General features: G+C 50.8%; 1 protein-coding gene across 10 annotated transcripts in view; it reads left to right on the top strand.

Annotated features, from left to right (window-relative positions):
- The first annotated feature begins 860 nt into the window (after window positions 1-860).
- Window positions 861-26,635, top strand: part of PRIMA1 (proline rich membrane anchor 1) — a 113,327-nt gene continuing 87,552 nt past the window's right edge. For 5 of the 10 annotated variants that reach the window (XR_009006786.1, XR_009006787.1, XM_057539179.1 and 2 more), the window contains exons 1-3: window positions 1,698-1,762; window positions 2,053-2,176; window positions 9,473-9,608. Coding sequence is in view for 8 of the 10 variants with exons in the window: in XM_057539179.1 (XP_057395162.1) it covers window positions 1,731-1,762; window positions 2,053-2,176; window positions 9,473-9,608 (292 nt within the window). In the remaining 2 variants the exon portion in view is untranslated. Of the gene's footprint in view, window positions 1,270-1,368; window positions 1,426-1,465; window positions 1,565-1,600; window positions 1,661-1,697; window positions 1,763-2,052; window positions 2,177-9,472; window positions 9,609-26,635 lie in introns of those variants that run through there. The other 5 variants (XM_057539181.1, XM_057539182.1, XM_057539183.1 and 2 more) reach the window with 5 other exon arrangements.

Raw genomic sequence — 26,635 nt, 5'->3', positions numbered from 1 at the left:
ATGTGCCTTCGATGAATGAGCTATGGTGTCTGACTCTCCGCTCTCTGGTCCTGACCCCCTGGTTCCTTCACCCAACCTAAAAATAAGATTGTCCATGCCTTGGGGGCGGGGGCGCTCTGGAGAGCCCCTCTGTCAATCAAAGCGCTCGCCAGGTGCTCCCACCCGATCAGCCGAGGCCGTGCATACCTGTGGTGCGGCCTGGCGGGGCCCGGGGCAGCTTGTTTGAAAGAAACGTAACGCGCTACTTCGCCACCGACTTGTTGATAATCTCGCCTCAAACAGGAGTTTGAGATGGCTGACGAAAAGCAGTGGTGGAGAGGTCCTCCCCGGGGCCGTCGGCAACTCCTTCCAAGGTGCAGTCGTGTGGCTGGAACGGTCCCCCCGCCCGGGACTACAGAAGGGAGAACACAGCATTTGGCCCCGAGAGTGGCGGCCTGCACCTCGAGCCCGGACAACCGGGGCGCCTTCGGCCCCGTCCGAATGGGGTGGAGGAGGGGAGGGATTCCGCAGGGATTGAGCGCAAAAAGGGGTCTCCACGAGTCAGTCCTTACCCCCTTCCCGCCCCCTCGGAGAAACTTGGCGGGGGAGACGGCAGGCAAGGAGCAAGACCCTCGGGAGCTGGAGTCCTCTGCCTCGCGGGTGGATAAATAAATTATTAAGCGCCCAATACACAATAGCCTCACTAGATGGAGACGAGGAATCACTGCAGCGGCGCTGGCGGCAGCTGCGGCAGCGGGGAGCGCGGGCGGGAGCGCAGCCCCGGGAGGGAGGCGGGCGAGCTCTGGCTCGGCTCACGTCTGTTTTCCTTTTTCGTGCATTATTTATTTCGCCTCCGCCCGCGGCCCTGCGGCCAGAACAGGCGCTCGCGGCCAGCGCCTCTAGCCCCTGCTTCTCGCGAGCCGGCGTGACGGGCGGCCCGAGCTCGGGCACCCCAGCGCCCCGGGCAGCCGCGCGGCGCCACCGGGGAGGAAGGGGACCCGGGGAGGGCACGCACCGCCCGCTCCAGGCGGCTAGGAGGAGACTTTCCCCGCCCTCCGCCTCCGCCTCGGCAGCCCGCCCCGGCCCTGGGCGCGGGGTGCCGCCCCTCCCGCCCCGTGCGCGGCCAGGCGCAGCCCGGAGCCACCGCGCCCTGCGCCCCGTGCGAGCGCGCCCTGCGGGGGCCCCCGGCTCAGCCGCCCCGGAGGCCCAAGCCGCGCGCAAACTTTTGCTCCAGTGCCCGGCGCTCCTCCCAGGCATGTGAAGCCCCCAGGCACCCGCGCAGTCGCCAGGGTGAGGACCGAGGCCCCGCCTAGAGGGCGGGGGACTGGGGAGGCGGCTGGCTTTAAATGGGGGCCGTCCGGCCGCTCGGGAACAGATTCTGCCGCGGGGGGAGCGAGCGCCTCCCTTCCTCGCGCCGAGGATCGGCTGGGGCCGCCGCCAGGCAAGGTGGCGTAAGGCCCCGGAGGGGTGCGGGCGGAGAAGGAGACGTGGGGGAAGCTCGTGCCCTGAGGCCGGAGGCCGGGGCTCGGCAGAGCGCGAGGGCAAACGGGGCGCGCCCTGAAGTGCATGTGTTGCAGTGTGCGCAGTGAGGGCCGGCGGGGCAGAGAGGGTGCACGCAGCGTGTACATGCGGGGTCAGCGAGCGTGCGGCCAGGAGTCGCTGGGTGTGCACGGCTGTTTCTGTGGGTGTGCACGCAGGGTGAATGGTGCCCGCCGGGTTTGAAGTGTGCTCACAGTGGGAGAGAGTTGTGCATGGCTGTTTCCGGGGAGGTGCACGGGGCTCGGTAAGCGTGCTTGGCTGTTTCTGGAGGTGTGCATGGGGCCAGGGTTTGCGCGCAGGATTCCGGGGGCGTGCACCACGACGGACTGTAAGTTCTTGGATGCCGGCCCCCGTGAGTGTGCATGAAGGGTCAGCGAGGATGCAAGCTGGAATGAAAGGCCAGGCTTGTTTTGCGAGGGCGCCCCAGGGTGCGGGGCGTGCCCGCCCAACCTGGACTGCTACGTGTGTGTGCGGGTGCGCAACCACGATGGTGCCAGCGGCGCCCGCCTGACCCGAGCTTTGCTCCCCTGACAGTTCGCCCCGGGAGCGGGTGCCGCGGGCCGAGATGCTCCTCCGGGACCTGGTGCTGCGCCGTGGCTACTGCTGGCCCTCACTGCTGCTGCACTGCGCGCTCCACCCGCTCTGGGGCTTCGTGCAGGTGAGCGGTGGCGCGGGCTGCGCGCGCGCCCGAGGACCTCCTGGTCAGGACCGGGTAGGGGGTGGTTGTCACTTCACTCCCACGACCCTGGCTTCCTGCAGTCGCCCCTCTGATTGGTCCTGGGAAGAGTTGAGGAAAAGAAAGGATGCATACTCTCGCCCTGAAAAGATAAGAAACTCCGGAAGGAGGCTTCCGTCCTGGCCTGCTGAGGCCTGCAGGACAGCGCCTTGGAACTGAAAGGGCTGAGGGAATGCCTTCTTGATGATAAGATTCTATTGCAGAAATGCAGACAAAGAAACCTTAGAGCTTTTACAAACTTAAAAAGAAAAATGATACCAAGAATATACCTTCTTTATTTCCCATCAGAGCCACTAGTAAACTTCATATTAGCCTTCTTAAACTGGACTTCAACACAGAAGGGGTTGTTTCTTGTAGGTGGTAGAGTTGAGGATGTGGACAGATTTTGCGAGGTGGCCACTGGTGGGGGAATGTAAGGAGCAGCTGTCCATCTATAAGGACTGCCTGCGGATGGAGTCTTCACCCTGGGCCCCCCAGTCCCCAGGGCAGAGACCACCAACTCGAGGGACCTGTGTTAGGGTCAAAGAGATGGTAAGACAGGATGGTGCCTAGTCCCTCCCAGAATGCACACAGTCAGCAGTACAGTGGAGTGGTGAAGAGGTGGACTTTGGTGTCAGCTCTGAATTTTGAGCCCCAGCTCTGCCCCTTACCAGCTGGGGGACTTCAGACAGTGCGCTTAACCTCTCTGGGCTCTGGTTTCTTCTTCCTCACTGTGCTATTATAAGTACTTGATAAGATAAAGATTACTTAGCGCAGCTCCTGAACCATAATGAACACTAAATAGTAGCTGTTGCTGCCATTATTGATGGTAGTAATAGTAACGTCACTCATCTATCTGTCTAGCCAGGTACTCTGTTGATTGCTACGTAGTCTGATCAACAATTTTGAATTGTTTTGATCGGCATTTTTAGCATTTCAGTCATTGAAATACCCACTCTGGGGTATTTGCAGCTTCATGTCCTCCTGGCGGCATTTTGGGGTTTGGGGACTATTCAGATAGTTACCCTGAGTAGGAGGTGACAGTCTAGAGAAGATGGGATTGAGCAACACAGCTTGCCAGGCTGCCAAGGTTCATGAGCTGTCCCAAGTGATGGGGCGTTGCTGGGAACCAGGGTGGTCAGTCCTGCTTGTATGGTAGCGCTGGTGACCCCTGGAGAGAACCAGGGGCTCTAATGCTAGAACCAGCCAGCTGGGGGGAGAGCTCGAGTGGGGGAGGGGCATACCCCCCTCCTGCAGCGCCAGGCCCATCTTCTGCTCTCTTCCCTGGCTTGCCTCTGTGTCACTCACAATTGTTTTCCTTTCGGAATTGACAGCTTTGTTTAATGTGTGAAATGGCAGTTATTAAATTCAGCTGGGCCTCCTCGGGATTCAGAATTTTGTCACTTCTAAACACTTGGGTGGTTTGGGACCAGTTTCTCTTGTTCAACTTTTAGCTGAACCTCAGGTGTTAAGCTCACTTCCTTTTTGTATTCATTTGTTTACAATTTTCCCTCTTCTGGGAGACTTTTTCAGCTAGTACGGAGAGCAACATGATGATGTTGTTAATCTCCAAGGACTGGAATTTTCTGCAGGAACTAGCAGGATAGAAACAGCAGATCCACCACCTCCCTACCCACTCCCACCACCAAAAGAAAGGATTTTGTAAAGTAGCTTCGTTTTTTAGCAGTGTTTTTCAGCCAGGCAGTACTCACACAAGCAAGTGTGTGTGTGAGTTTGTGTGTGTGTATTTCAGATGCCGTTACTCAATACAAATCAATTTTTGTGAAAATCAATTAGAAAAGAAATCCTCCAGACAAGTAGAATGGGTAAAATCTTGGCTGGAGACGCTGGAAAGATTAATCTACAAATGATAAGGACTGAGAAGTCAAGGGAAAAGGGGCTTTGGAAGGAATGGATTTGGTTTTTGAGCAAAAGAGCTGAAACCAGGAGAAGAGAGGGGAGAAGAGGAAAAATCAAAGTGCACAAAGCCATGTGTTTCCCTTTAAGTGGAGAGAGTATCATTTGTCACGTCATAGGAGTTTCTTGAATATAAAGAAATCTATCTGTGCTTTCATGAGCTTTTTGCCAGAAGAATCCCTCTAAGTCGTAAACATCTGGAAGAGTGAGACCAGCACAATAATTGGTGAAGCAAGAGGTCTGTGGTCCCTCAAAGCACCGGCTTCCAACCTTGAGATCAGCCCAGAGCCTCTGGCTGCTGCCTGGATAATAAGAAACTTAATCATTACAGTCAGATGACATTAAATAGCCACAAGGTTGGTGGGGGCGCTCTTTAGGCTCTTCCCTTTTTTCCTTCATGTGTCTGGAATTGAGATTTTGAGCTTTTGTGATTTAGGGTTCTTCTAAGTTCACTTCCAGATGAGTACTTTTTTTTTTTTTTTGCAAGTGAAGAGGATGACAGGCTGGCGAATTTATTAGGTGTGACAGGAGTGTGTCTCATCAAGTTACTGTGGTGCTGGCCTGTCTCGATAAAAGATACCAGAAGCCATCATCCTTGTGGGCGCCCCCCTAAAGCAATTGTCATGGAGACAGGCTCTGATCCGGGCCTGTGGGTCTCTGTGTGGCAATGAGGAGCCATCCCAGACCCAAGCGATGTTGACCCCCCCGCCTCTGTGGTCAGCCATTACAGCTTCACTTCTTTAGTCAGCTGCATTTATTGGGCACCTACTGTTTGCCAGGTCCCCCCGTGTTAAGTGCAAGGGATCTAAGGATCCCTGCCTTCATGGCATTGACAGTCTAGCACTGGAGAGATTGTTAGACAAGTCATAATAGGCAAGAGTGCTCAGTAGGAGCAAATAGCTTAGAAACAGGAGCTTGTGGAAGATTCAGAGAAACCTCGCAGATGCAGTGCTTCAGCTGAGACATGAACAAGGAGAAATCAGGAGTCAGGATGCAAGCGTGAGTGAAGTGTCCAGGCGGTGGAGGGAGCAGCCCCGAGGTGGGAGGAGAGGGCAGGGCATTGGAAGAACGCAGGTGAGGCCTCTGTTGTAAGCCACTAACATCGTGTCTTACAGTTTGGACTTGATCCTGAGGGCTCTGGGGGCCGTGGAAAGTTTTAAGAAAGAGACGATACAATTCAGATTGGCATTTTAGAAATCTCAGTCCAGCTCCAGCACAAAGTTTGGATTCAGGGAGGGGGCGAGGCAAGGGGCACAGGGGCTGGTGAGAGTAGGGTTGCCAGATTCAGCAAATAAAAATACAGGTGGTCCAGTTAAATTTTCAGATGAACAATGGTTCGTTCTTGAGCGTTAAGTATATCCCATACAATATTTGGGACATATTTATACTTAAAAAATGTTGTTGTTTCTCTGAAACTTTACAGGGGTGTCCTGTATTTTATCTGGCAACCCTAGGAGAGAGGCAGGGCTACCCAGTGGAGGTGTGATGGTGTCCTGGTTTAGGGCTGTAGCACTGGGAGTGAGGCGAGGTGGATGGACTCAAGGACTATTTAGGAGGGCTGGGCCAGAGAGCTACACTGGTTGGCCAGAAGTGGGAAGTGGCTGCCACAGCACCATGTCCCCCAGACCACAGTGCCAGGGACCAAATCCAGGTGAGTGCAGGACCTGTCTGTGCCTCAGGATTCTGGCCCCAGGAGAACGCTGCAGAGCAGGGACAGGAAGGCAGGAGATGGCACAACTGGAATAAAAAGTGTTCACAGGAAGTCGCGATACCGGCTTTAGGCGGGTCATTGACCTCTCTGGGCCTCCGCTCCTTCTTGGTCAAGTCTAGCTAAGAGCAAGTGACTTCAGGGGCAAGTTTCTTCTCCTTGTAAGACTCCCCAGGATGTAAACCAACCAAGCCAGGCCTTGAGACAAGCTCGTGATACTGAGATTTCCTCTCGGCTGGTCTAAACACAACACTGCTGACCCGCAGAACCCCAAAGTGGACCCGGAGCTGGGGGATGGGGTAGATCCCATGTTTCTCCACTGCTGGGCAGACAATCCCCAGCACACATTTTTTTTTTTTTAATTTTATTTATTTATTTATTTATTTATTTATTTATTTATTTATGGCTGTGTTGGGTCTTCATTTCTGTGCGAGGGCTTTCTCCAGTTGTGGCAAGTGGGGGCCACTCTTCATCGCGATGCGCGGGCCTCTCACTGTCGCGGCCTCTCTTGTTGCGGAGCACAGGCTCCAGACGCGCAAGCTCAGTAATTGTGGCTCATGGGCCCAGTTGCTCCGCAGCATATGGGATCCTCCCAGACCAGGGCTCGAACCCGCGTCCCCCGCATTAGCAGGCAGACTCTCAACCACTGCGCCACCAGGGAAGCCCCCCAGCACACATTTTTACTGAGCACCAGCGGAACGCCGGGCCCTGTGCAACTTTGGTGAATCACTTAGCCTTGCCAAGCCTGTCGTCCCAGCCAGTAAGTGTGGATGACAAGAGCTACCTCTCTTGATTATCCTCATGGTGAGAGGAGAGCCTGTTTCCCATGACTGACACACAGTAGGGCTCAGGAAGTCACACTCGGTCAGAATTGATAAAGCACAGACCCACCCACCTTTCTGCTCCAAGATGCTCACAACTTAGTGTGGGAGGACATTAGCAGTGGGAAAGGTGCCCCAAAGGGGAGGGTTTACGAGGTGAAGAGGCAGCACTGGGCAGCTGGGTCTAATCTGGGGGGGCGTGGGGTTCAGGACAGCTTGCCTGGGAAAGCCATGTAAGAGCTGGGTTTGAAGGATGCATAGAAGTTGGCAAGTGGATAAAGGACCTGTGTAACCAGCTGTCAGTCTAGGGAGGCTCAGCGGCCACAGGCTTGCACTGGACCAAACCAGTGAGGAGCCCGAGGGGTCCCCGCCTTGGGGAGAAGGACAGCCCGCCCAGGCTGGCTAATTTTGTGATGACCTTTGGGTAAACAGTTGTGCCCGCTCACATTTCAGTGGGACCGTTATACGAGAGACCACAGATGTTTAACACACAGTGTGTGCCTTCATTTCCCCCACTTCAGCCTTGAAACTTGGCCCTGGTTTCCCTGCCTGTAATTTCATCACATTAAGCACTCTTATACGTATGTGCCCTTACAGCCTCTCATGAAAATAGGTCATTGTGTTGGGCCAGGTTAAAGAAACGTGCTCCCCTTGAACGCTCTTGCATAAATTGCACCTTGGAGAGTGGGAAAGTAATTGCTTTGGCAATGGCATTGCTTGAAGTTTGCACACTTGGTAGAGTTCAGTGGAGAAGCAATCTCAGGGGCCAGCCGTTGGGAGAAGGGAGATTTTGAGCAACCTCCATGGTCTTAGAAGGTCAGAATCCAGATGGTGATGGGAGGGCTGACAACTACGCTGGGGGAGAAGCCAGTGGATTTGCCATGACGTCTAAGGAGTTAATCATCTCCGTAAAATAACAGAAAAGGCTCACCGTCTGAGGATATGCTCTTCCCTGCGGGAGGTAAGATTGCCTTCCAGAGTTTGAAATGCAGTCAGTGGTCCTTTAAAAACACTAAAAGGTGGTGAGCAGGAGCTTCGTGGCCTCGTCAATATTAAGTCAGGGCTGTAAATCAGTCCACCGCCTGCTGCCATTCCGGTAGCCATTACCCATCCTATTCACATCTGCCAAGTGGCAAGGGAGCAGCCGAACCCTGCTGGCTCTCTCCGCGGGCCTGGAACACGTGCAGCAGAGCGTCTGCACTGGCCTCCACAGACAGGCCTTCCGTGGCTGGTTGCAGGGAAATTGGGGTTCTGGGTTTCTACTCACTGGAGATGACAGCCAGAGAAATGAACTGTGGGCATCACTGAAGTAGGGGGTGACCACCAACTCTTCCTTCATGTCTTTACATCAGCTGTTCTCTGGACAGGCAGAAAATTCTAGGTTCAAAGATTTATGGCACTCTGCCATAGAGAGGGATGCTGGCAGTTGGTCTAAGCCAGCCATTCTCTCACTGGCTACACGTTGGAAGCTTAACCTGGGATGCTTCAACAAAATACGCCTGCACAGCTCCACCTGTAGAAATTCTGGCTTGACTGGCGTGGGAAAAGCTCAAGCCTGTGTATTTTTTAAAGCTGCCTGGAGATTCTAATGTGCAAGAAGGGCTGGGAACCGCTGGGTGAACACAACCCACTTTTGCTCCCCTTTTTAGTTTACAGATGGGGAAAGTGGGACTGGTGTTGAAAGAACACCAGCCCAGGAATCAAGCGGTGTGGATTCTGGTGAATTCCAGGCATTTCCTTAGGTGTTATGATGGCGAGAGAAAAAATAAAAGGCCTGACCCCTGACCCCATAGACCTTAGAGTCCAGTGGTAAATAGGCGGCTGAGCTAGGTAAACACCCTAATGTAGATTTCTGCCACACAGAGTGAAATCCGGTGCCAGGAGAACCTGTAAATTGGAGATCTGACCTGGTCAGGGGGGGTCAGAGACGCTTCCCTGAGGAGGTGAGAGCCAAGCTGAGTAATGGGTAAAGCAGAGGGAAAGGTGTCGGAGAAGATTCCAGGCCACTGGAGCAGCGTGCTCAAAGGGAGGGAGCATGACCAGGGGCCAGGCACTGGCAGGAGGGCTTCGAGAGCAGAGCAGGAGGCCAGAGCAGGAGGGGAGGGGCGCCCTCCCTTGCAGGGCCCTGTGGCCCCGTGATTGCCCTGGGCTGTGGGTGAGCATCCGGGCATAGCGGGGGGGGGGGTGGGTGCAGGCAGTGTGGTCAGGTGTGTTTCCCTCAAGGCCACTCCGGTGGCTCGTGGATCACACTGGGAAGGTTGTTCTGCTCCCCTTCGTCACGTGCGCCACCAGAGCAGAGGCCTGGCCGGGTAAGGTTCCTCCCCCAAGATGGGGGGACCTTGGCCCAGAGTGGACACAGAAAGGCCATCAGGAACTGTGGCCAGAGAAGAGGCGAGGGCTTGGTCCTGCACCGTAGCCGGGCAGACGGGAGAAGCGGTTAGGTCAGGTTACGCAGAAGGTAAAATCAGTGCCCTGTCACCATCTGGGTGTGAGAACCTCAGGCGGCCACTTCTCCTGCCTGGGCCTCAGTTTCCTCATTTGCACAATGGGGAGATTCTAGAAGCCTCTCATGAATGCCCAAGCCAACTGCCCCAGTCCCACAGAGCTGGAAATACAACCTAGGTCTCCATCCCTGCCAGGCCAGCCCCGCATAACACTGTTCCCTGTGAGCCAGCCCAGCTTCTGGCTCTTCTTCCTGCCTAGGTCTGGAGGGGTGGGTGGGCCGGGGTGGTCCCGTTTGGGCTCCCAGTTGCCGCATCGGCTTCTCTTGGGCGCCCGTGCCCATTCCTGCAGGTGACGCACGGGGAGCCCCGGAAGTCCTGCTCCAAGGTGACCGACAGCTGTCAACACATCTGCCAGTGCCGGCCGCCGCCCCCGCTGCCCCCGCCCCCGCCGCCCCCGCCGCCGCCCCGACTCCTCTCCGCCCCAGGTAAGTAAAGGCTCAGCCCTGGTTCCGGTTTCTCTTCGCGTTTTCCGGGGCCCAGGAAGGACCTGGGAAGCAGGTTCCCGGGAAGCCAGGAAGCAGAGGGCAGCCTTGCTTCCTTTGTAATTTTCCACTGGCCGAGCAGGAGGGAAGCCAAGACCCAACTTTTCCCTGCAGTCTGCAAAACGCCTTTCCCACAGAATGTTCCTGTGAGATGGAGAAAGATGTTTCTCCATTGGTTAATCAGATAAAAGTCAATCTCCATTTGATGAGTGGCTCTGCCTGGACTGTTCTGAAGGCCAGACCTTGAAGGGGGGCAGCCATGGGCGCTGGTCTGAAATACCCCTCCCGTGAGCATGGTTTCATTTTTTGATTTTAATTCATGTGTAAGGGAGCAATTAGTATAGAACCGAAGTGGAGGCTCTGAGAGCAAAGTTACACGGGTGCCGTTTAGCTATTTGCAGCGAGTTCTGCTACACACACACACACACACACACACACACACCCGCATCCCCTCCCCCGCCCGGGTCCCTTGTTTGCCTTGATTTCATCTCTGAACAATTTGATTGCAAACAAAGGAGGGTTTCTTTAGCCAGAAATGGCTTCAGTACTGACCCGTAGGGGTTAAGTTCCCTGCTTACAATTGCCAGTTGATAAGGTCTCTAACAAGAGATTCTGTATTTTGGTTTGATCACTCCAGTTGCGGCCTATAGAATGCCCAAGCTTGTGTGTGGATCCACCTCATTAAACACATCTCCGTTGAGTTACTTGGGGCCATATTTTAAATAACTTTGACGAGGCTTATTCTCTGGTAAGCCGTGTTTCCAAGCTTGCGGTGTGCAGGCAGGGATGCAGTGTTCTGGTGGAATCTTTTGCAGTTCACATGTGTTTCCGCACTTTGTCTGCTAGGCCCCCACCTGTCTCCATTCTTCCCTGACACCCATGGCTCAGTGCTTCTCAAGGTGTGGCCCTCAGCATCGCCTGAAGCATTCGTTTTAAAGTGCAGCTGCACAGGGCCACTTCAACCCACTAAGTCAGAGCCTTTGGGGTGGGACTTAGGAAGTGGCATCCTAACAAGTTCTGAGATGATTCAAGTGCAAGTTAAAGTCAAGAAGCTCAGCCTACCAGGCCCTCTGCTCCAGGCCTCTGCAGGATCCTGCCCTCCCAAGATTCTCACCCTCCTCCTCTCTCCTGAAGGAACCCCTGGGCTGTACTGTGGGGCCCCGCCTCAGGCCCCTGGCCCCTCACTCCCTTCCCTTCCATGAACTTCCTTCTCCCTCCGCTATTCAAGCTCCAGGCCCGTGCTGCTTCCAGGTGTGTTTGTACCTGATGGATCCACATCTGCCAGTTACAGTCTGTTCAGTTCATCCTGTGCGAACCGAGCATCTGTGCCAGACACAGACCTGAAAGACCATTCTGGTCTCTGGGATCTCTCGGCCTCAAGGAAGGCCTTCTGTCAGCAACCCACAAAAAGTGACCTGAGAGAGCACAGAAATTGTTCTCCAGGTGCACTGGAAATCCTTGAGTAGTTGGGCCAAACTACAGCCACAGTAAACAGTAAATTGACTTGGGTCTTCATAATAAATGGAATTGTTCTAGGTCATTGAAGGGGTGGTGGGGAAAGGGCGTCCAGGCAGAAGCAACAGCAAGAGCAAAGGCTTGGAGGTGTGACTCTATGGGACTTCTCATGGGAGGTCCAAGCCCCTCAGACTGTGAAGGGCCTTGTGTGCCTGGCCAAGTAGATCACATTTCATCCTGTGAATCGTTGTTTGCCAAACATTCACCTATCCAAATACCTCCTGTTGTTTGCCTTATTTTTTTTTCTTTAAACAGACTCACTTTTGTGTTTATACAAATTAATCTCCAAAGAAAACTTTAATAACTACCATCAGTGAAAAACCAGCATCACTTGCGTAAGTAGAAGGTGACCATAAAAACAAATGCAAACAAACCAGTGTTTTAAAGTTCTAGCCTGTCGTGGAAGGTTCTGAGCTCGAGGCCTTCTTTCTTTCTGCTAAAAAGGGAGCGCAGCAGGTGGTAGAGGGGTGGCAGAGCTGTAGGAGCCCCGTGCGGAGATATTTCTCAAGAAAGAAATCAGAAGGTTTGTGAGAGGATCAAAAGGGGCCTAAGTTTCTTGTTCTATGTTTCTGTGTGTCTGAGCACCAGGTCCACGTGTCATCCAAAACCAGCTCACTTGCCTGCAGGGACATGTGTCCCATCCTTTAGGAAACTCTGCTCTGGGCAGCGATGAGCCCACGAAGGTATTAAGCAAAGAAGTGACACGATCCCACATCGTCCGCTTCAGAGTCAACTTTCCTGACAATGTGGAGGGTGGATTGGGGTGAGCTGCCCGACTGGGGTAAAGAGGGGACCACTGAGATACTTCAGGCCCCAGACCACCCACGAAGGCCTGAAGCCAGGTGGGGGGCTGTGGAGAAGGGGAGGCAGGTGGCGGTGCCAGGTGTGAGGGGACAGAGGCCTCCTGTGAGCTTGAGGCCTGAGGGCACTTCCGGGTTAGAGGACAGCAGGTGTAGTTTGATTCTATGGTAGGACTTTTTCAGTTACAAGTAGCAGAAACCCATCTTGAAGTGGCTTAAGTGATGCAAAAACTAGAGAGAGATGTTCGTTTTTTGGCTCATGTATTGGAATATTCCAGCAGCAGGTCTTATATGATGATGGTACTGGGTTTCCGTCTCCATCTCTCTCTTCTGATTTCTCCCGGGTCACCTTTTCTCTCGGGCAGGCCCAGTCTCTGTGGCTCCAGGCTCCAGGATTCCATCAACCTTATAGTTAGTAATCTCCCTACAAGGAGAGCTTCTCTTTCTCAATCATTCAACTAAAGACCCGGGGCTGACTTTCACTAGACCAGCTTGAGTCACATGTCCATCCTTGGACCAATCATGATGGCCTACGAGATGGAATGTGCTGATTGGTCAGGCCTGGGCCATGTGACCACGGTCGACAGTTGAGGTTTATGGATAGAGGTTAAGAGGGTGGTGGCTTCTGTAAGGAAAATCCAGGTAGAGGGGTTGTAACCCAAGGATGAGGACGTGGACACTGGGCAGGAGGACAGCGGATGCACCCCACAGCCATGGGGTTCTGGGCAGATTAGACCAGTGGCAGAGAATGTGTTTTGTACACTGTCTTGGTCCTCACTGAGCTCAGCCCAGAACCCCGCACACGAGTACTGCCCGGTCATGTCAGACAGAGCTATGGCCACATCCACGACTTCTGCCTGTTCTTTAATCCCTGAGGAATTAGCCTCTCCCAGAGGGCACGGGGCTTCAGCAGGTGTGCACGGAGCTCCCCAGGTGCTGGCAGGGGCTTGGAAGTCAGCTATGAGCAAGAGAGGAGCAGCTCCTGCCCACAGGGAGCTCACGGTCCAGTGGTCCATCATCTGCAGAGGGTGTACCTAGGAGTGTCCTTTCCTGCCATCTTTCTGGATCTGCCATCTTTCTGGATACACTGGCTCCAGGCACATGCCAGCCTTTGCTCCTTTGGTCATCAGATATGCCTGCATCCCTGCCGCTCACAAGGGCTTCTGATTTACCTGGTGAACGTTTGCCGAGTGTCTGCTCTGCGTCCAGCCCTGTGTTGGGTGCACTGGAGGCCCACGGAGAGTTGTTCTCAATGGCGGGGCCCGGGTAATGAAAAGACTGAGAACACGGCATAAGAGGTCGAGACCCTGAGCCTGGGTTGGTGTGCTAGCCCTGCCACTTCCTCTGCATGATTATAAGAGGGCTGGTAAACATTTTTTTTTTAATTTTTATTTTATACTGGACTATAGTTGATTTACAACGTTGTGTTAGTTTCAGGTGTACAGCAAAGTGAATTAGTCATACATATACATATATCTATTCTTTTTCAGATTCTTTTCCCATATACGTTATTATAGAATATTGAGTAGAGTTCCCTGTGCTATACAGTAGGTCCTTGTTGATTATCTATTTTTTTTTTAAGAGGGAAGGATTTTTAATTTATTTTTATTTATTTATTTATTTTTTTGGCTGTGTTGGATCTTCGTTTCATGCGAGGGCTTTCTCCAGTTGCGGCAAGTGGGGGCCACTCTTCATCGCGGTGGATTATCTATTTTATATATAGTAGTGTGTATATGTTAATCCCAACCTCCCAATTTATCCTTCCCCCACAGCCTTTCCCCTTTGGTAACCAGAAGTTTGTTTTCTATGTCTGTGAGCCTATTTCCAGTTTGTAAATAAGTTCATTTACATCATTTTTTTAGATTCCACATACAAGCGATATCATGTGATATTTGTCTTTCTCTGTCTGACTTACTTCACTTAGTATGATAATCTCTAGGTCCATCCATGTTGCTGCACATGGCATTATTTCATTCTTTTTTATGGCCGAGTAATATTCCACTGTATATGTGTACCACATCTTCTTTATGCATTCATCTGTTGATGGGCATTTAGGTTGCTTCCATGTCTTGGCTATTGTAAATAGTGCTGCAGTGAACATTGGGGTGCATGTATCTTTTCAAATTATGGTTTTCTTCAGATATATGCCCAGGAGTGGGATTGCAGGATCATATGGTAGGTCTATTTTTAGTTTTTAAAGGAATCTCCATACTTCTCCATAGTGGCTGTACCAATTTACATTCCCACCAACAGTGTAGAAGGGTTGCAATAGGGCTGGTAAACTTAAGCCTGAGTTTTAGGCGTGAGGTTTTCACCCACCAATGAGGTTGACTGGAGGATTCATGTAAGCGGCAAGCGCTTTGGAAAACTGGACCGGTATCCACTGCTGCTAACCACTGCGTGAAAATCATTCTGATAAAGAGCAGCCTCTGAGTGTTAGACTTCGGGAAAAAAGAGGTGCTTTGGGGGAAAGGTATTTAGTTCCAAAAAGGGCAGGAAGGGAGGATCAGGACAACGTGAGAGAATTTCCAAGTAGACCTTGGACAGGCAGGAGCACAGGGAGGCCGGACAGTCCGTGGAGGGGCTGAAGCAAAGGCCCGGAGTTCGGAGCCCGAGGATCAGGCAGGAGGCGCCCTGCTGCAGGAATGTCCTTCTGCAGGAGTGTGGATTTCGGTACATGTGTCAGGGGTAGAGGGAGAAAGAGGACACAGGGAAACCTCTGTACCTACTCACACAGACCTGTAAAGTCGCCTGTAAAAGGAAGGGCCAGAAACATTTGCCAGAATTGTTGGGCATCCTCCCCGTGGCCAGGCAGGCCTCCCTCTTCATCCAAACAGCACCTGCTGCTGCCCTGCTGCTCTGGGCTACCAACGTATCCCGGGTTGGCCGGGACTCTCCTGGTTTTAGCCCTGAAAGCCCTGCATCCTTGGAAACCTTGTAGTCCTGGGCAAACTGGGATGGTGGGTCACCTACTGCTGGGCCACCCTTCTGGCAGTGGCAACATGGTTTTTCCAATTTATTTCTTCTGTTTTATTTTGCTTTACTGTGAAACTTTCAAGAGCACTGTCCCCTCACCGCCCCCCGCTCCAGCTCCATTCTAGAATGTGTTGATCATGGGGGCAGCTCAGCCCCACATTTGTCTGTGGGTCCCCAGCTCGGCTGCCCCTCCCAGCCGCCCTGGGACATCTGTTGAGACAGCCTTGCCCTGAGTCCTACTTGCCACCGAGAAGGAACTTGGAAAGGGTTCTTGTGATGTGGAAGATTCTTGGCCAGCATCTCCAGTTTCTGCCCTTTGTTTCCCAAGCTCTGCCCACGCCCTTCACACTTTAGGTGGCGACTGCCTAGGGCAGCTGTACTTTGTAAACTCTTGCAAACAGTGGGAGGCACTAGACTGGGGGATTCTCAAATGCAAGTGTGGTCAGAATCCCCTGGAGGGCTTGTCCAAACACAGGTTGCTGAATCCCATCCCCAGAATTCCTGATTCAGTAGGTCTGGGGTGGGGCGGAGGATTTGCATTTCTAATATATTCTCAGGTGACACTGATGCGCTGGCCGGCCAGGGCACACCCTTTGAGAACCAGCGTCCTAGAGAATGGCAATCAAGTCAAGGGACTTTGGAGTCACATGCAGGTCTTCCACTCCTAGCTCTGCGACCCTCGGCACATCTCATCCCTCTCAGCCTCAGTTTCCTCATCTGTAAAATGGAGCTAATGATACTTAACCTCAGGAGGGATTGAAGTGAAGACTGGAAATTATACAGCCTGTACTTGGCAGAAACTACATGCTTAAAAGTGGTGTTACAGCACAGTGGCTCAGCCTGGCTGTCCTGCCCTCTAGATCTGGGATCCACCCTTGTTCATGAGCTAAGTGATTTGGGCAACGTGTCCTTAACAGCTTGGGACCTCAATTTCCACATCTGTAGAATGGGGCTAATGACAACACCCGCTGCATATGGGCTGGGCGGTTGTGAGAAATCCATGCCATGAAGTTAACACAGCGCAGAGCCTGGAACCCAAGTAACACTCACTGAATGGCAGCTAGTAAGTAATACTAATGATAACAGTAGTAGTAATAATAATAATAGTAGGTCACTGACGTTCAGGTCAGGAGTTGTTTAAACATGGTTCTGGCACCTCGCTGCTGAGAAAGGAGCATCTGATTAGAAAACTCAGGGAGGAAATGAGCCCTTTAAGGATGTGTAGATGCCCCTAGGTATTCAACAGAAAAGAAAAGGTCTACTGAGAACACCACTCTTCCCCCATTAGGGGCAGCTGTCACCAGGCTTGTGATCCCCAGGGTCAGCCCCAGAGTCCCTGGGTGAAAGTATTTCTGGAAGGCATGGGCAGGGGTGAACACTGGCAAAGCAAAGGAATAGACATGCTCGAGGGCCCGACCAAAAAGCCCACGGCAGCTGCCAGGGCTCAGGACTGGGCCGACTTTGTAAATGTCAGCGATGGCCCACTCGTCCCCGCGCGTGACTCAGACGCTGCGGCCGAGGAAGGAGATGTGTACCAGCCCTCAAGGAAGAGCATGTACACCCCCTCCACGAGACCTGCTTCTGAGGCTGATGGGGCCAAAAATAGCTGTAGCAGAACAGAGGCGTGAGCCTGCATTCCCATAGTGCCTGTCTTTAAGGAGCTCAAAGCACTGAGATAGATTTGATTTTTTGCGTTTATTTTATTCTTAGAAAAACCCGAAGAGAGGTTGACTCCGCAAAGGTCACACAGCAGTGGTGGAGCGAGGAATGGGGTCACCTGGTTCCCCTCCTATGTGCCAAGGGCCACGTTTTAACAGAGAGAAGCAAAAGGGACTGTGGAAGTTCTAGAAGGCTTTTTTTACTCAGCCAGAATACTAGGAGGAAGTGGTACTCAGCCCCCGGTACTGAGGTGGAAGCTCTGTGCTTCTCTTCTCGTTTAATCCTCACGTACTCCTTTGTAGGAGGTCATATCAGCCCCAATTTCCCTTGGGAGCCTGGGACTCAGAGAGGGTGACTTACTTGTTCCCAGCGGCCCAGCTGGTAAGGAGGGGAAGTACTTCCGGGTCACCGGATTACTTCCTGCTGAGTCCTCTGCCTAACTCTCCTCCTCCATCTCTGAGAGTCAACTTCAGGGGTCCCCTTTCCTTTCCTTGAATGGGCCTCACTCCTTCCCGTCTCAGAGCCTCTTGTATATATTAGTCCTCGTGTCTGCCAGGCATCCCCTCGAAGTAGTTAACCTCAACTCAGGCAGATCTCAGCTCAAATATCCTCCAGGAAAACCTCCCCTGACTTCTACAGAGGTCACTCCGTTCCCTGTTCTGGTTCTCGATGGCTATGGAGTCAGTCACGCCAAAAGTTAGTGGTTAAAAAAGCAACCCAAGTGTACTGTCCTTTCCTCTCAGCAGCTATGGGGGTGACGGGGCTCGACCAGGAGGGTCTTGCTCGGGGTCTCCATGCAATCGTCATCAGCTGGCTGGAGCTGGAGCCATCTCGAAGGTTCCCTTGCTCGTGCCTGGTGGCTGATGCTGGCTCCTGGAGGGGTCCCCAGCTGGTCTTGTTCCTCCACGTGGCCTGGGCTTCCTCACAGCATGGTGGCAGGGTTCCAAGCTTGAGAAGCAGGTAGAAGCTGTACGCCTTTGATGATGTAACTGAGGAAATCATGCGGCATCATTTCCGCTGCATTCTGTTCCTTGGAATCAAGTAACCGAGGCTGCTCAACTTCTAGGTTCAGGGAATTCGATTCCACCTCATGGTAGAGGAGTGTCAGGGAATTTGTGTACATTTTAAAACCACACACATACATACGCACACTCTTTGAACTTTTCCTTTTCCTTTATAGCAATCATCCTACTCTTTAAATATCTAATTAATTGTTTGACTAATGCCTGGGCCTTTTGCTAGATATAAATAATTGCGTGTGTCCGCCGTGTCCACTTACAGCCCCAGCTTGTTAGCATATGCCTGGTACATCACAGGTCCTCAGTAGCTACTAATTTATTTCTTTTGCAAAGATTTTTATGCTCTACTGTATGCCAGGCACTGTGCAAGGTTCTGGGAGTGCAGTGGTGAACAGGATGGAAGGGTCCCTGTGTGTGGGACAGAAAATAAACAAACCAATAATATCGCCAGAAAAATAGAAGATAATGTATCCTACAAAGGTAATTAAAATCACAGGATCTGATAGGGGGTGACTGGGTGGTCACTTAGATTGTGTGGTCTGGGGACAGGAGATGACATTTCAGCTGAGACCCGATTGAAGGGAAGTTGTGGGCAAGGAAGACGTGGGGGAAGAGCATTCTCAGCAGAGGGAACAGCAGTGTGAGTTCCTCGTGCGCTCGGGGTGTGCGAGGGGCCATTGTGGCTGCTGGCTGAGGCGAGGCCCAGAGGGAGGGCCTGGGAGGCCAGGGAAGGGGTTGGGGCTTTATCTTAAGTGTAAGCAGAAGCTTCAGAGGGTTTTGAGCAGGGCTGTGGTATGGCCTCTTTTATACTTTACAGAGCCCGGCTCCCAGTGTGGAGACTGTCCCTTCGGTCCAGGTGGTGATGGAGGAGCCTGTGAGGTGGCCTGGATGGGGCGAGGGGAGAGGCGGCAGTGTCAAGGGCTGGTCTGATTTAAGATGGTTTCGGAGGTGAGGTGATGGCTGCGGTTGTAGGGAGCGAGGGCAGCAAGGATGCTATTAGGTCCTGTGGAATGAACAAGCGGGGAAAGCCTGAGGACATCACTCACAAGCTCCCCCTCCTTGGTCCCCTCGGGTGTTTGTGATCGCAGCAGTGGGATAATGATGCAGACCCGGGTGGTGCTGGGAAGAGGTGAGCGTGTGACGAGGGACTTTGGATATCGAACACAGGCTGTGTCACTTGGGTCGTTTCTTGTTTCACGGGCCATGTTGGTGCCAAGCTGGTCTTCACTGCCGCTGTTGATCTGGACCTTGGGGTATTGGATGTTCATCATTTGTGGGAGGTGGGGTTTCTGTGCTGTTATCTTTGAGCCACTTGTCTGGTCTGTGAGTAGTAGGATCTGGTGGCTGGGCCCGGCTCTGTCTCTTACCAGCTGTGTGCTGGTCACTGAACCTCTCTGAGCTTCCGTTTCCTCATCTGCCAAAGGGGGCTCAGGATGCCGTCCTCAGAAGGTACCTGTGGGAGCATGAATAATATGTGGGCCTGGCCCAGCACCCGCTACGTCCCCACTCCCAGTAAATGGGCTCTCTTGCCAATATAATCCTCGCTTGAGCAAATCTCTTATCCAAACCAGTCTCAGCTCTCCCATCCCTAAAAAGGGCTGCCTGGCTCTGCCTTGCGTTCCCCTCGACACTAAGCATCACGTGTATGGTAGCGTGATTTTTTTGTGCCCAAACTTGAGTGTCTGATATCCGTAATATCTTTTAGTACATGGAATTGTTTGTCTTCCATGTATTTGCGCATATCCAGCAAATAAAAGATTACAAATTGATGTGGACTTTAATTTCTTAACAAACCTATACTCGTTGATTTATTGAACAGACGTTTGCCAAGAGGTTGTGCCCTGGCAGGTCTTGGGGCTGCAGAGATGAACCGTGCACGGCCCTGCCCTCGGGTAGCCTGCCTCTGGCTGGATGCCTGAGCCCTGCTGCGTATCGGCATCCCCTGGGAGCTTTAGAAACGACTGATGCCCGGGCCCGCCCTCAGTGGAGGTGCTTCTTGCATGAATCAAGGTTGAGACCCTCGGCTGTAACCAGAGGCCAGAGGCAGGAAGGGGTCTGTGCCAGAAGGAGGAAGAGGTGAGGGCCCAAAAGACTGGTGAGGTTTGCACGTGAGTGACCTCCTGGTACCGCTACGGGCGCTGTGGTGACCCCAGAATTGGGGCCAAACAGGGCAGGGAGGGTGCGGCCCCCATAACGGAAGGGGAGCCTGCTGGGTGGGGGGCATGATCCTGGCTAAAGGGCCCCGCCTGTAGCATCGGGATGGAAGTCTGGTTCTGACGCCCTGTGACTCTGGCCTCACGTGGACCTCGTTTTCCTCATAGGGCTGTTGAGAGGGTCACATGAGTTTGAAGGTGACGGTGCTTAGAACAGTGCCAGCACGGGGTGATTGCCCTGCCAGACAGCTATTTCGTATTATTATGGAAGTCATCTAGAATGTCCCACTTACGTCCGGGTCAAAGCAGCCAGCCTGACCTGTTTAATTTCTGATCCAGTCCCTGAGGTCGGGGACTGTTGATTCGTCTTTGTCCCCAGAGACAGCTCAGAGCTTGACATGGAAAGTGCACACTGAGTGTTTGAATATATGAATGCATGTGTGACTAAATGAGGAAGACTGAAGAGAAACTGTCCAGGACAAGGGGGTAGAGAGGGGACTGACATTTTTTTTAAGAGTCTGCCATTTGCCAAGGAGCATTTGGGACCATGTCTTATTTAGGGCTCCATGGAGGGTGGGGTGTCGACTTACCCAGGCAGAGCTGCAGCCCTGGCAGTTGGAAGCCCAGCCAGAGAGCCCAGGAAGGGCACCAGCAGCACCTGGTACAAGCTGTCACCTTTTTCCACTGTGATTGCCACAGGTGACCTTGCCCCCAGTCAGACCCAGATGGATCCACACCTTCTAGCTAGGAGTCCACACCTCTCTTTAGCACCCAAGAAAGCACATCAGCGTTCAAGCGAGTCTTCTCCTTTCATAAGGATACCTAATTTATATACTTAAAGAGCAGTAAATCACTCACAGACATTTACTCATTCAACAAATACATGGAGAGCTCTCCGCCGAGGCCACAGACTGAGGAGGACACAGTGGGTAAGACAGGGCGAACCCAGGGAAGCTTCAGTGGGGGACGACTGGGGCTCTGTTTTTTCTCATGTGGAGTTTGGGATGCCTGTGGACAGCCAGGAAAGGCAGAGCACACAGGAATTGTAGGCTAAATGGAGCACCAAGTGTCCGCAGGCCATCGGTCCCCTGAGAGGAGAGGGTCTGTCATAGAGCAGATGTCCTGCAGGAGGCGCTGGCTGAGCTGAGGGGGAATGATTCTCCAGGTGAGGGCTGGGCGTGCTCACAGCAGAGAGAACAGCAGGGGCAAAGGATGGGAAGCCACGGTGATGGGAGGCGTGGTGAGAGAGGAGTGGAGGCGTGGCAAAGCTTGACAGTGTGCGGGAATCTCAGACTCACTCCCCGGGCGGTGCGAGCCCTAGAGGGTCCGACTGGGTCCGACTGGAGAGCTGCCACCTAAGCTGCCTTTACTCAGCCCTGGCTGGGGACAAAGTAGAAGGAGGCTGAAGGCAGAGGGCAGGGAGGAGATGGTGGCCTGGGCCAGGCAGCAGCTATGGGGCACAAGAAATTTCAGGGCTCAGTGACCAGCCGCTGTCCAGGGTGAGGGCAAAGGAAGACTCTGTCTGATCAGATCCCCCTTGTGGAGACAGGACACGAGGGAGAGGGATGGCCTCAGGAGTTCCAGGCTTTGTCACGTGGCATTGGAGGTGGCACAGGACAGCAGGGGAGATGGTTGGCTGGTGGGTCTGGAGTTGAGGGCAGAGGCCTGAGCTGGCCCTAAGGATGGGGTGGGAGCACCAAAGGCCTTGGGGCCAAAGCCACTGGAGATCAATCACCTGGGGAGAGCATGGGGAGGACAGAGCCTGGGGTTCGGGGGTAGAGGAGCCCGAGAAAGGGCAGCCAGAGGGGAAGGAGGAAAACCGGGAGAGGGGAGGGGGCAAGGAGTCGAGGGCTGGGAGGGCTCACGGGATTTGTAACCAGGAGCTGGTATCCACCCTCCTGTACCCATTTACCTTCTCCTCCAGAGTGGAGAAGAATGAAGGAGGAAGAAGCTTAAGAACTGAAACAAATGCGTGGCTCCCACTTAGGGACCATTGGAAGTCAGGTGGTGATAAAGTTAGTCTAATCCAGGGAGGCTACAGGGAGGAGGCAAGCTCACTGTGCACACCTGGAAGGTGGGGAGAGGTACGATTGGCCTCAGGAAGATGAGCTGAGTGGGAAAGGGCATGAGCAAGGTAGGGGAGCTAGTGTGGACGTGGCTGGGAGCAACCAGGGGCCCCCAGTGGAAGACCTGGTCTGTGTTGTCACAGGTGGGTGTGCTGATCAGGGTTCAGAGGCAGAGTCCCTGGGACGCTGGGAGCTGAGGCTGGGGGAGGGGATGGCAAGACCGGGAGACCTATATTCATTCAAACATTTCTTGAGCATTTCTACATTCCAAGAGCTTGGGCTACACCGTGGAACAAAGTAAACGCAGAGCTGATACTCTGGCAGGGGAGAGAGAGCAGAGAACAATAAACTTGATGAAACTTTAGGCTGTAGAGTGTGCTAGAAATGTAAGTGCTGTGGGAAGAAAGTGAACTAGAGTAAGCTGGGCTTGGGCCACGTGGCAACCTGGAGGGAAGATGGCGGTGGAGCGAAGACGTGGAGGTGAGGGAGCGAAGCTCACTGGTACGTGGGGAGACTGTCCCTGGTGGAGAGGACAGCCAGGCTGAGGCCTGGGGTGGTTGAGGAGCAGCCGGTGGGGGTGCAGCGTGGCTGGAGCAGAGTCAGGTGAGGAACATGGTCAGATTCCAGATGTGGGCCCTTCACACTTCTGAATAAGCTGGGTTCCAACAGGTGGTGTCCTGGGGGACCAGGGCAGGGAGCAGCGAGGGGTGGCCGGACACTGCAGTTGCTACAAGGTGAGCAGCTCCAGGGGGGTCTGCCCCAGAGATGCTGGGGCCAGGGCTGTCCTGGAACCAGGACAGAACCATCTGATTTCAGGTCCCAGCCAGCCCCTCAATGAGAGCTCTGATTCGAACAAGGCTCTGGTGGAGGGCTTTGTAAGTGGGCTGGTACTGGTGTAATTAAAAGAGGAAAATGATTTATGCATCTGCCAGGTGGGGGATGAACGCCTACCACCCGGTGCTTCCGGGTGTGAAGCCTGAGTCCTTCATCACTTTCATGGTGCTGTGATCGGCTATGCAGCCCAGATCTGCCCCACCTGTATCTCCAGGGCCCTGGGACTGGCATTCCCAAAGCCACCTCTTGGGTCTCAATCCTGGCGCCCAGGTCCGGCCCAGAGCAGAGGCCTATTGTGGAGGAACCACCATGGAGGTCGTTTCTGTGGATACAGGAAGAGAGTTGAACTCTGTAAGAAACATGGTGATAGTTTCTCTGAAGTGAATCAATGCTGACAAATGAAAATAACACTAAAGAGTCTAAATATACTCAGACACAAGAAGCCACTCTCTTTTTATTTTATTTTATTTTTTTACTGAAGTCTAGTTGATGTACAATATTATATGTTACAGGTGTACAATATAGTGATTCACAATTTTTAAAGGTTATACTCCATTTGTAGTTATTATAAAATATTGGCTATATTCCCTGTGTTGCACAGTATATCTTTGTAGCTTTTTTTTTTTTTTAATTTATGGCTGTGTTGGGTCTTTGTTGCTACACGTGGGCTTTCTCTAGTTGCAGCTAGCGGGGGCTACTCTTCCTTGCAGTGCGCAGGCTTCTCATTGCAGTGGTTTCTCTTGTTACAGAGCACAGGCTCTAGGTGCGTGGGCTTCAGTAGTGGTGGCTTGCAGGCTCTACAACGCAGGCTCAGTAGTTGTGGCTCACGGGCTTAGTTGCTCCGCGACATGTGGGATCTTCCCGGACCAGGGCTCGAACCCATGTCCCCCGCATTGACATGCGGTTTCTTAACCACTGTGCCAACAGGGAAGTCCCTGTAGCTTATTTTATACATAATAGTTTGTCCTCCTAATCCCCTACTCCTGTATTGCCCCTTCCCCCACACTGGTAACCACTAGTTTGTTCTCTATATCTGTGAGTCTGCTTCTCTTTTGTTACATTCACTAGTTTGTTGTATTTTTTAGATTCCACATATAAGTGATATCATATAGTATTTGTCTTTCTCTATCTGACTTATTTCACTTAGCATAATGCCCTCCAAGTCCACCCATGTTGCTGCAAATGGCAAAATTTCATTCTTTGTTCTTCTTTCTCTAGTTGCTTTAGATGTAACATTAGGTTGTTTATTTGAGATTTTTCTTGTTTCCTGAGGTAAGCTTGTATTGCTATAAACTTCCCTCTTAGAACTGCTTTTGCTGCACCCCATAGGTTTTGGATCATCGTGTTTTTGTTTTCATTTGTCTCTGGGTCTTTTTGATTTCCTCTTTGATTTCTTCAGTGATCCACTGGTTGTTTAGTAGCATATTGTTTAACCTCCACGTGTTTGTGGTTTTTGCAGTTTTTTTCATGTAGTTAATTTCTTTTTTTTTTTTTTTTTATTTTTTTTTTTATTTTTTTTTATTTTTTTATTTTTACAAGAGATAGATAGACTGACACCAAGCATTGTACATGGATGACCACAACAAAAGCAACAATGATTGCAATTACCAAACATGAAACACACTTATACTATGTCATAATATTGACATTCAGTCCAGTAATCCTCCACTGTAACAGCTCCTTTACTTTGCAGTGAAAATTGATTTGTATATTCTTTTCCTCTGAGTCCTTGTGGGATTTTTTTTTTTTTAATTCAGACAGAAAGTCACAAAAATTATACTCATCCTCATCAGTTCACTCAGTCCCATGTAATTAATTTCTTTTTTTTCATCTTGATCTTTTGTTAGCAGTTTTATGAGTTCATCAGTTTTTCATTAGAGTTCTGAAAATGCTTATTCATTCAGTTCAGCAGTACAGTCAGTTACCAGAAACCTGTACTTGTCAGAGTCTTTTCCATGAATTTCTTGAAGATGAAACTCTTTTATAGGAACATATTTGCAAAATCATCAGAGTACACCCAGAACTGTCTGTAAATGACAAAAGACTTAAAAATGACCATGGTTAAAGATTTGATGAAAGTTCATAATAATGCAGTTGACAAGAAAATTAGTTATTTCTGAGATATACATTTTAAAGTAATAACTAGGATTATTACTTATAACATTATACCAGAACATATAAGATTTTTAGATGTTTCCTGTAATGTCTGAAACATTTATATTAACATATTTCCATACATATTTCCATACAAATACAAATATAAGATTTTTAGAAATTTCATGTAATGTCTGAAACATTTATATTAACATATTTCCATACATATTTCCATACAAATACAAATATAAGATTTTTAGAAATTTCATGTAATGTCTGAAACATTTATATTAACATATTTCCATACATATTTCCATACAAATACAAGATTTTTAGAAATTTCATGTAATGTCTGAAACATTTATATTAACATATTTCCATACATATTTCCATACAAATACAAATATAAGATTTTTTAAAATTTCATGTAATGTCTGAAACATTTATATTAACATATTTCCATACAAATAACCCAATGAAAGTTTAGTATTAGTTGTTTTGTTTGTTTTTTTATACTGCAGGTTCTTATTAGGCATCAGTTTTATACACATCAGTGTATACATGTCAATCCCAATCGCCCAATTCAGCACATCACCATCCCCACCTCATCGCAGTTTTCCCCCCTTGGTGTCCATATGTCCATTCTCTACATCTGTGTCTCAACTTCTGCCCTGCAAACTGGCTCATCTGTACCATTTTTCTACGTTCCACATACATGCATTAACATACGATATTTGTTTTTCTCTTTCTGACTTACTTCACTCTGTATGACAGTCTCTAGATCCATCCACTTCTCAACAAATGACTCAATTTCGTTCCTTTTTATGGCTGAATAATATTCCATCGTATATATGTACCACAACTTCTTTATCCATTCGTCTGTTGATGGGCATTTAGGTTGCTTCCATGACCTGGCTATTGTAAATAGTGCTGCAATGAACATTCGGGTGCACGTGTCTTTTTGAATTACGGTTTTCTCTGGGTATATGCCCAGTAGTGGGATTGCTGGGTCATATGGTAATTCTATTTTTAGTTTTTTAAGGAACCTCCATATTGTTCTCCATAGTGGCTGTATCAATTTACATTCCCACCAACAGTGCAAGAGGGTTCCCTTTTCTCCACACCCTCTCCAGCATTTGTTGTTTGTAGATTTTCTGATGATGCCCATTCTAACAGGAGTGAGGTGATACCTCATTGTAGTTTTGATTTGCATTTCTCTAATAATTAGTGATGTTGAGCATCTTTTCATGTGCTTCGTGGCCGTCTGTATGTCTTCTTTGGAGAAATGTCTATTTAGGTCTTCTGCCCATTTTTGGATTGGGGTGTTTGTTTCTTTGATATTGAGCTGAATGAGCTGTTTATATATTTTGGAGATTAATCCTTTGTCCGTTGATTCATTTGCAAATATTTTCTCCCATTCTGAGGGTTGTCTTTTCGTCTTGTTTATGGTTTCCTTTGCTGTGCAAAAGCTTTGAAGTTTCATTAGGTCCCACTTGTTTATTTTTGTTTTTATTTCCATTACTCTAGGAGGTGGATCGAAAAAGATCTTGCTGTGATTTATGTCAAAGAGTGTTCTTCCTATGTTTTCCTCTAAGAGTTTTATAGTGTCCAGTCTTATATTTAGGTCTCTAATCCATTTTGAGTTTATTTTTGTGTATGGTGTTAGGGAGTATTCTAATTTCATTCTTTTACATGTGGCTGTCCAGTTTTCCCAGCACCACTTATTGAAGAGACTGTCTTTTCTCCATTGTATATCTTTGCCTCCTTTGTCATAGATTAGTTGACCATAGGTGCGTGGGTTAATCTCTGGGCTTTCTATCTTGTTCCATTGATCTATGTTTCTGTTTTTGTGCC

The sequence above is a fragment of the Balaenoptera acutorostrata genome, assembly GCF_949987535.1.
Source record: "Balaenoptera acutorostrata chromosome 3 unlocalized genomic scaffold, mBalAcu1.1 SUPER_3_unloc_1, whole genome shotgun sequence".
Taxonomy (NCBI): domain Eukaryota; kingdom Metazoa; phylum Chordata; class Mammalia; order Artiodactyla; family Balaenopteridae; genus Balaenoptera; species Balaenoptera acutorostrata.
The sequence above is the reverse complement of the archived record's forward strand: the minus strand, read 5'-3'. Positions and strand labels throughout refer to the sequence as shown.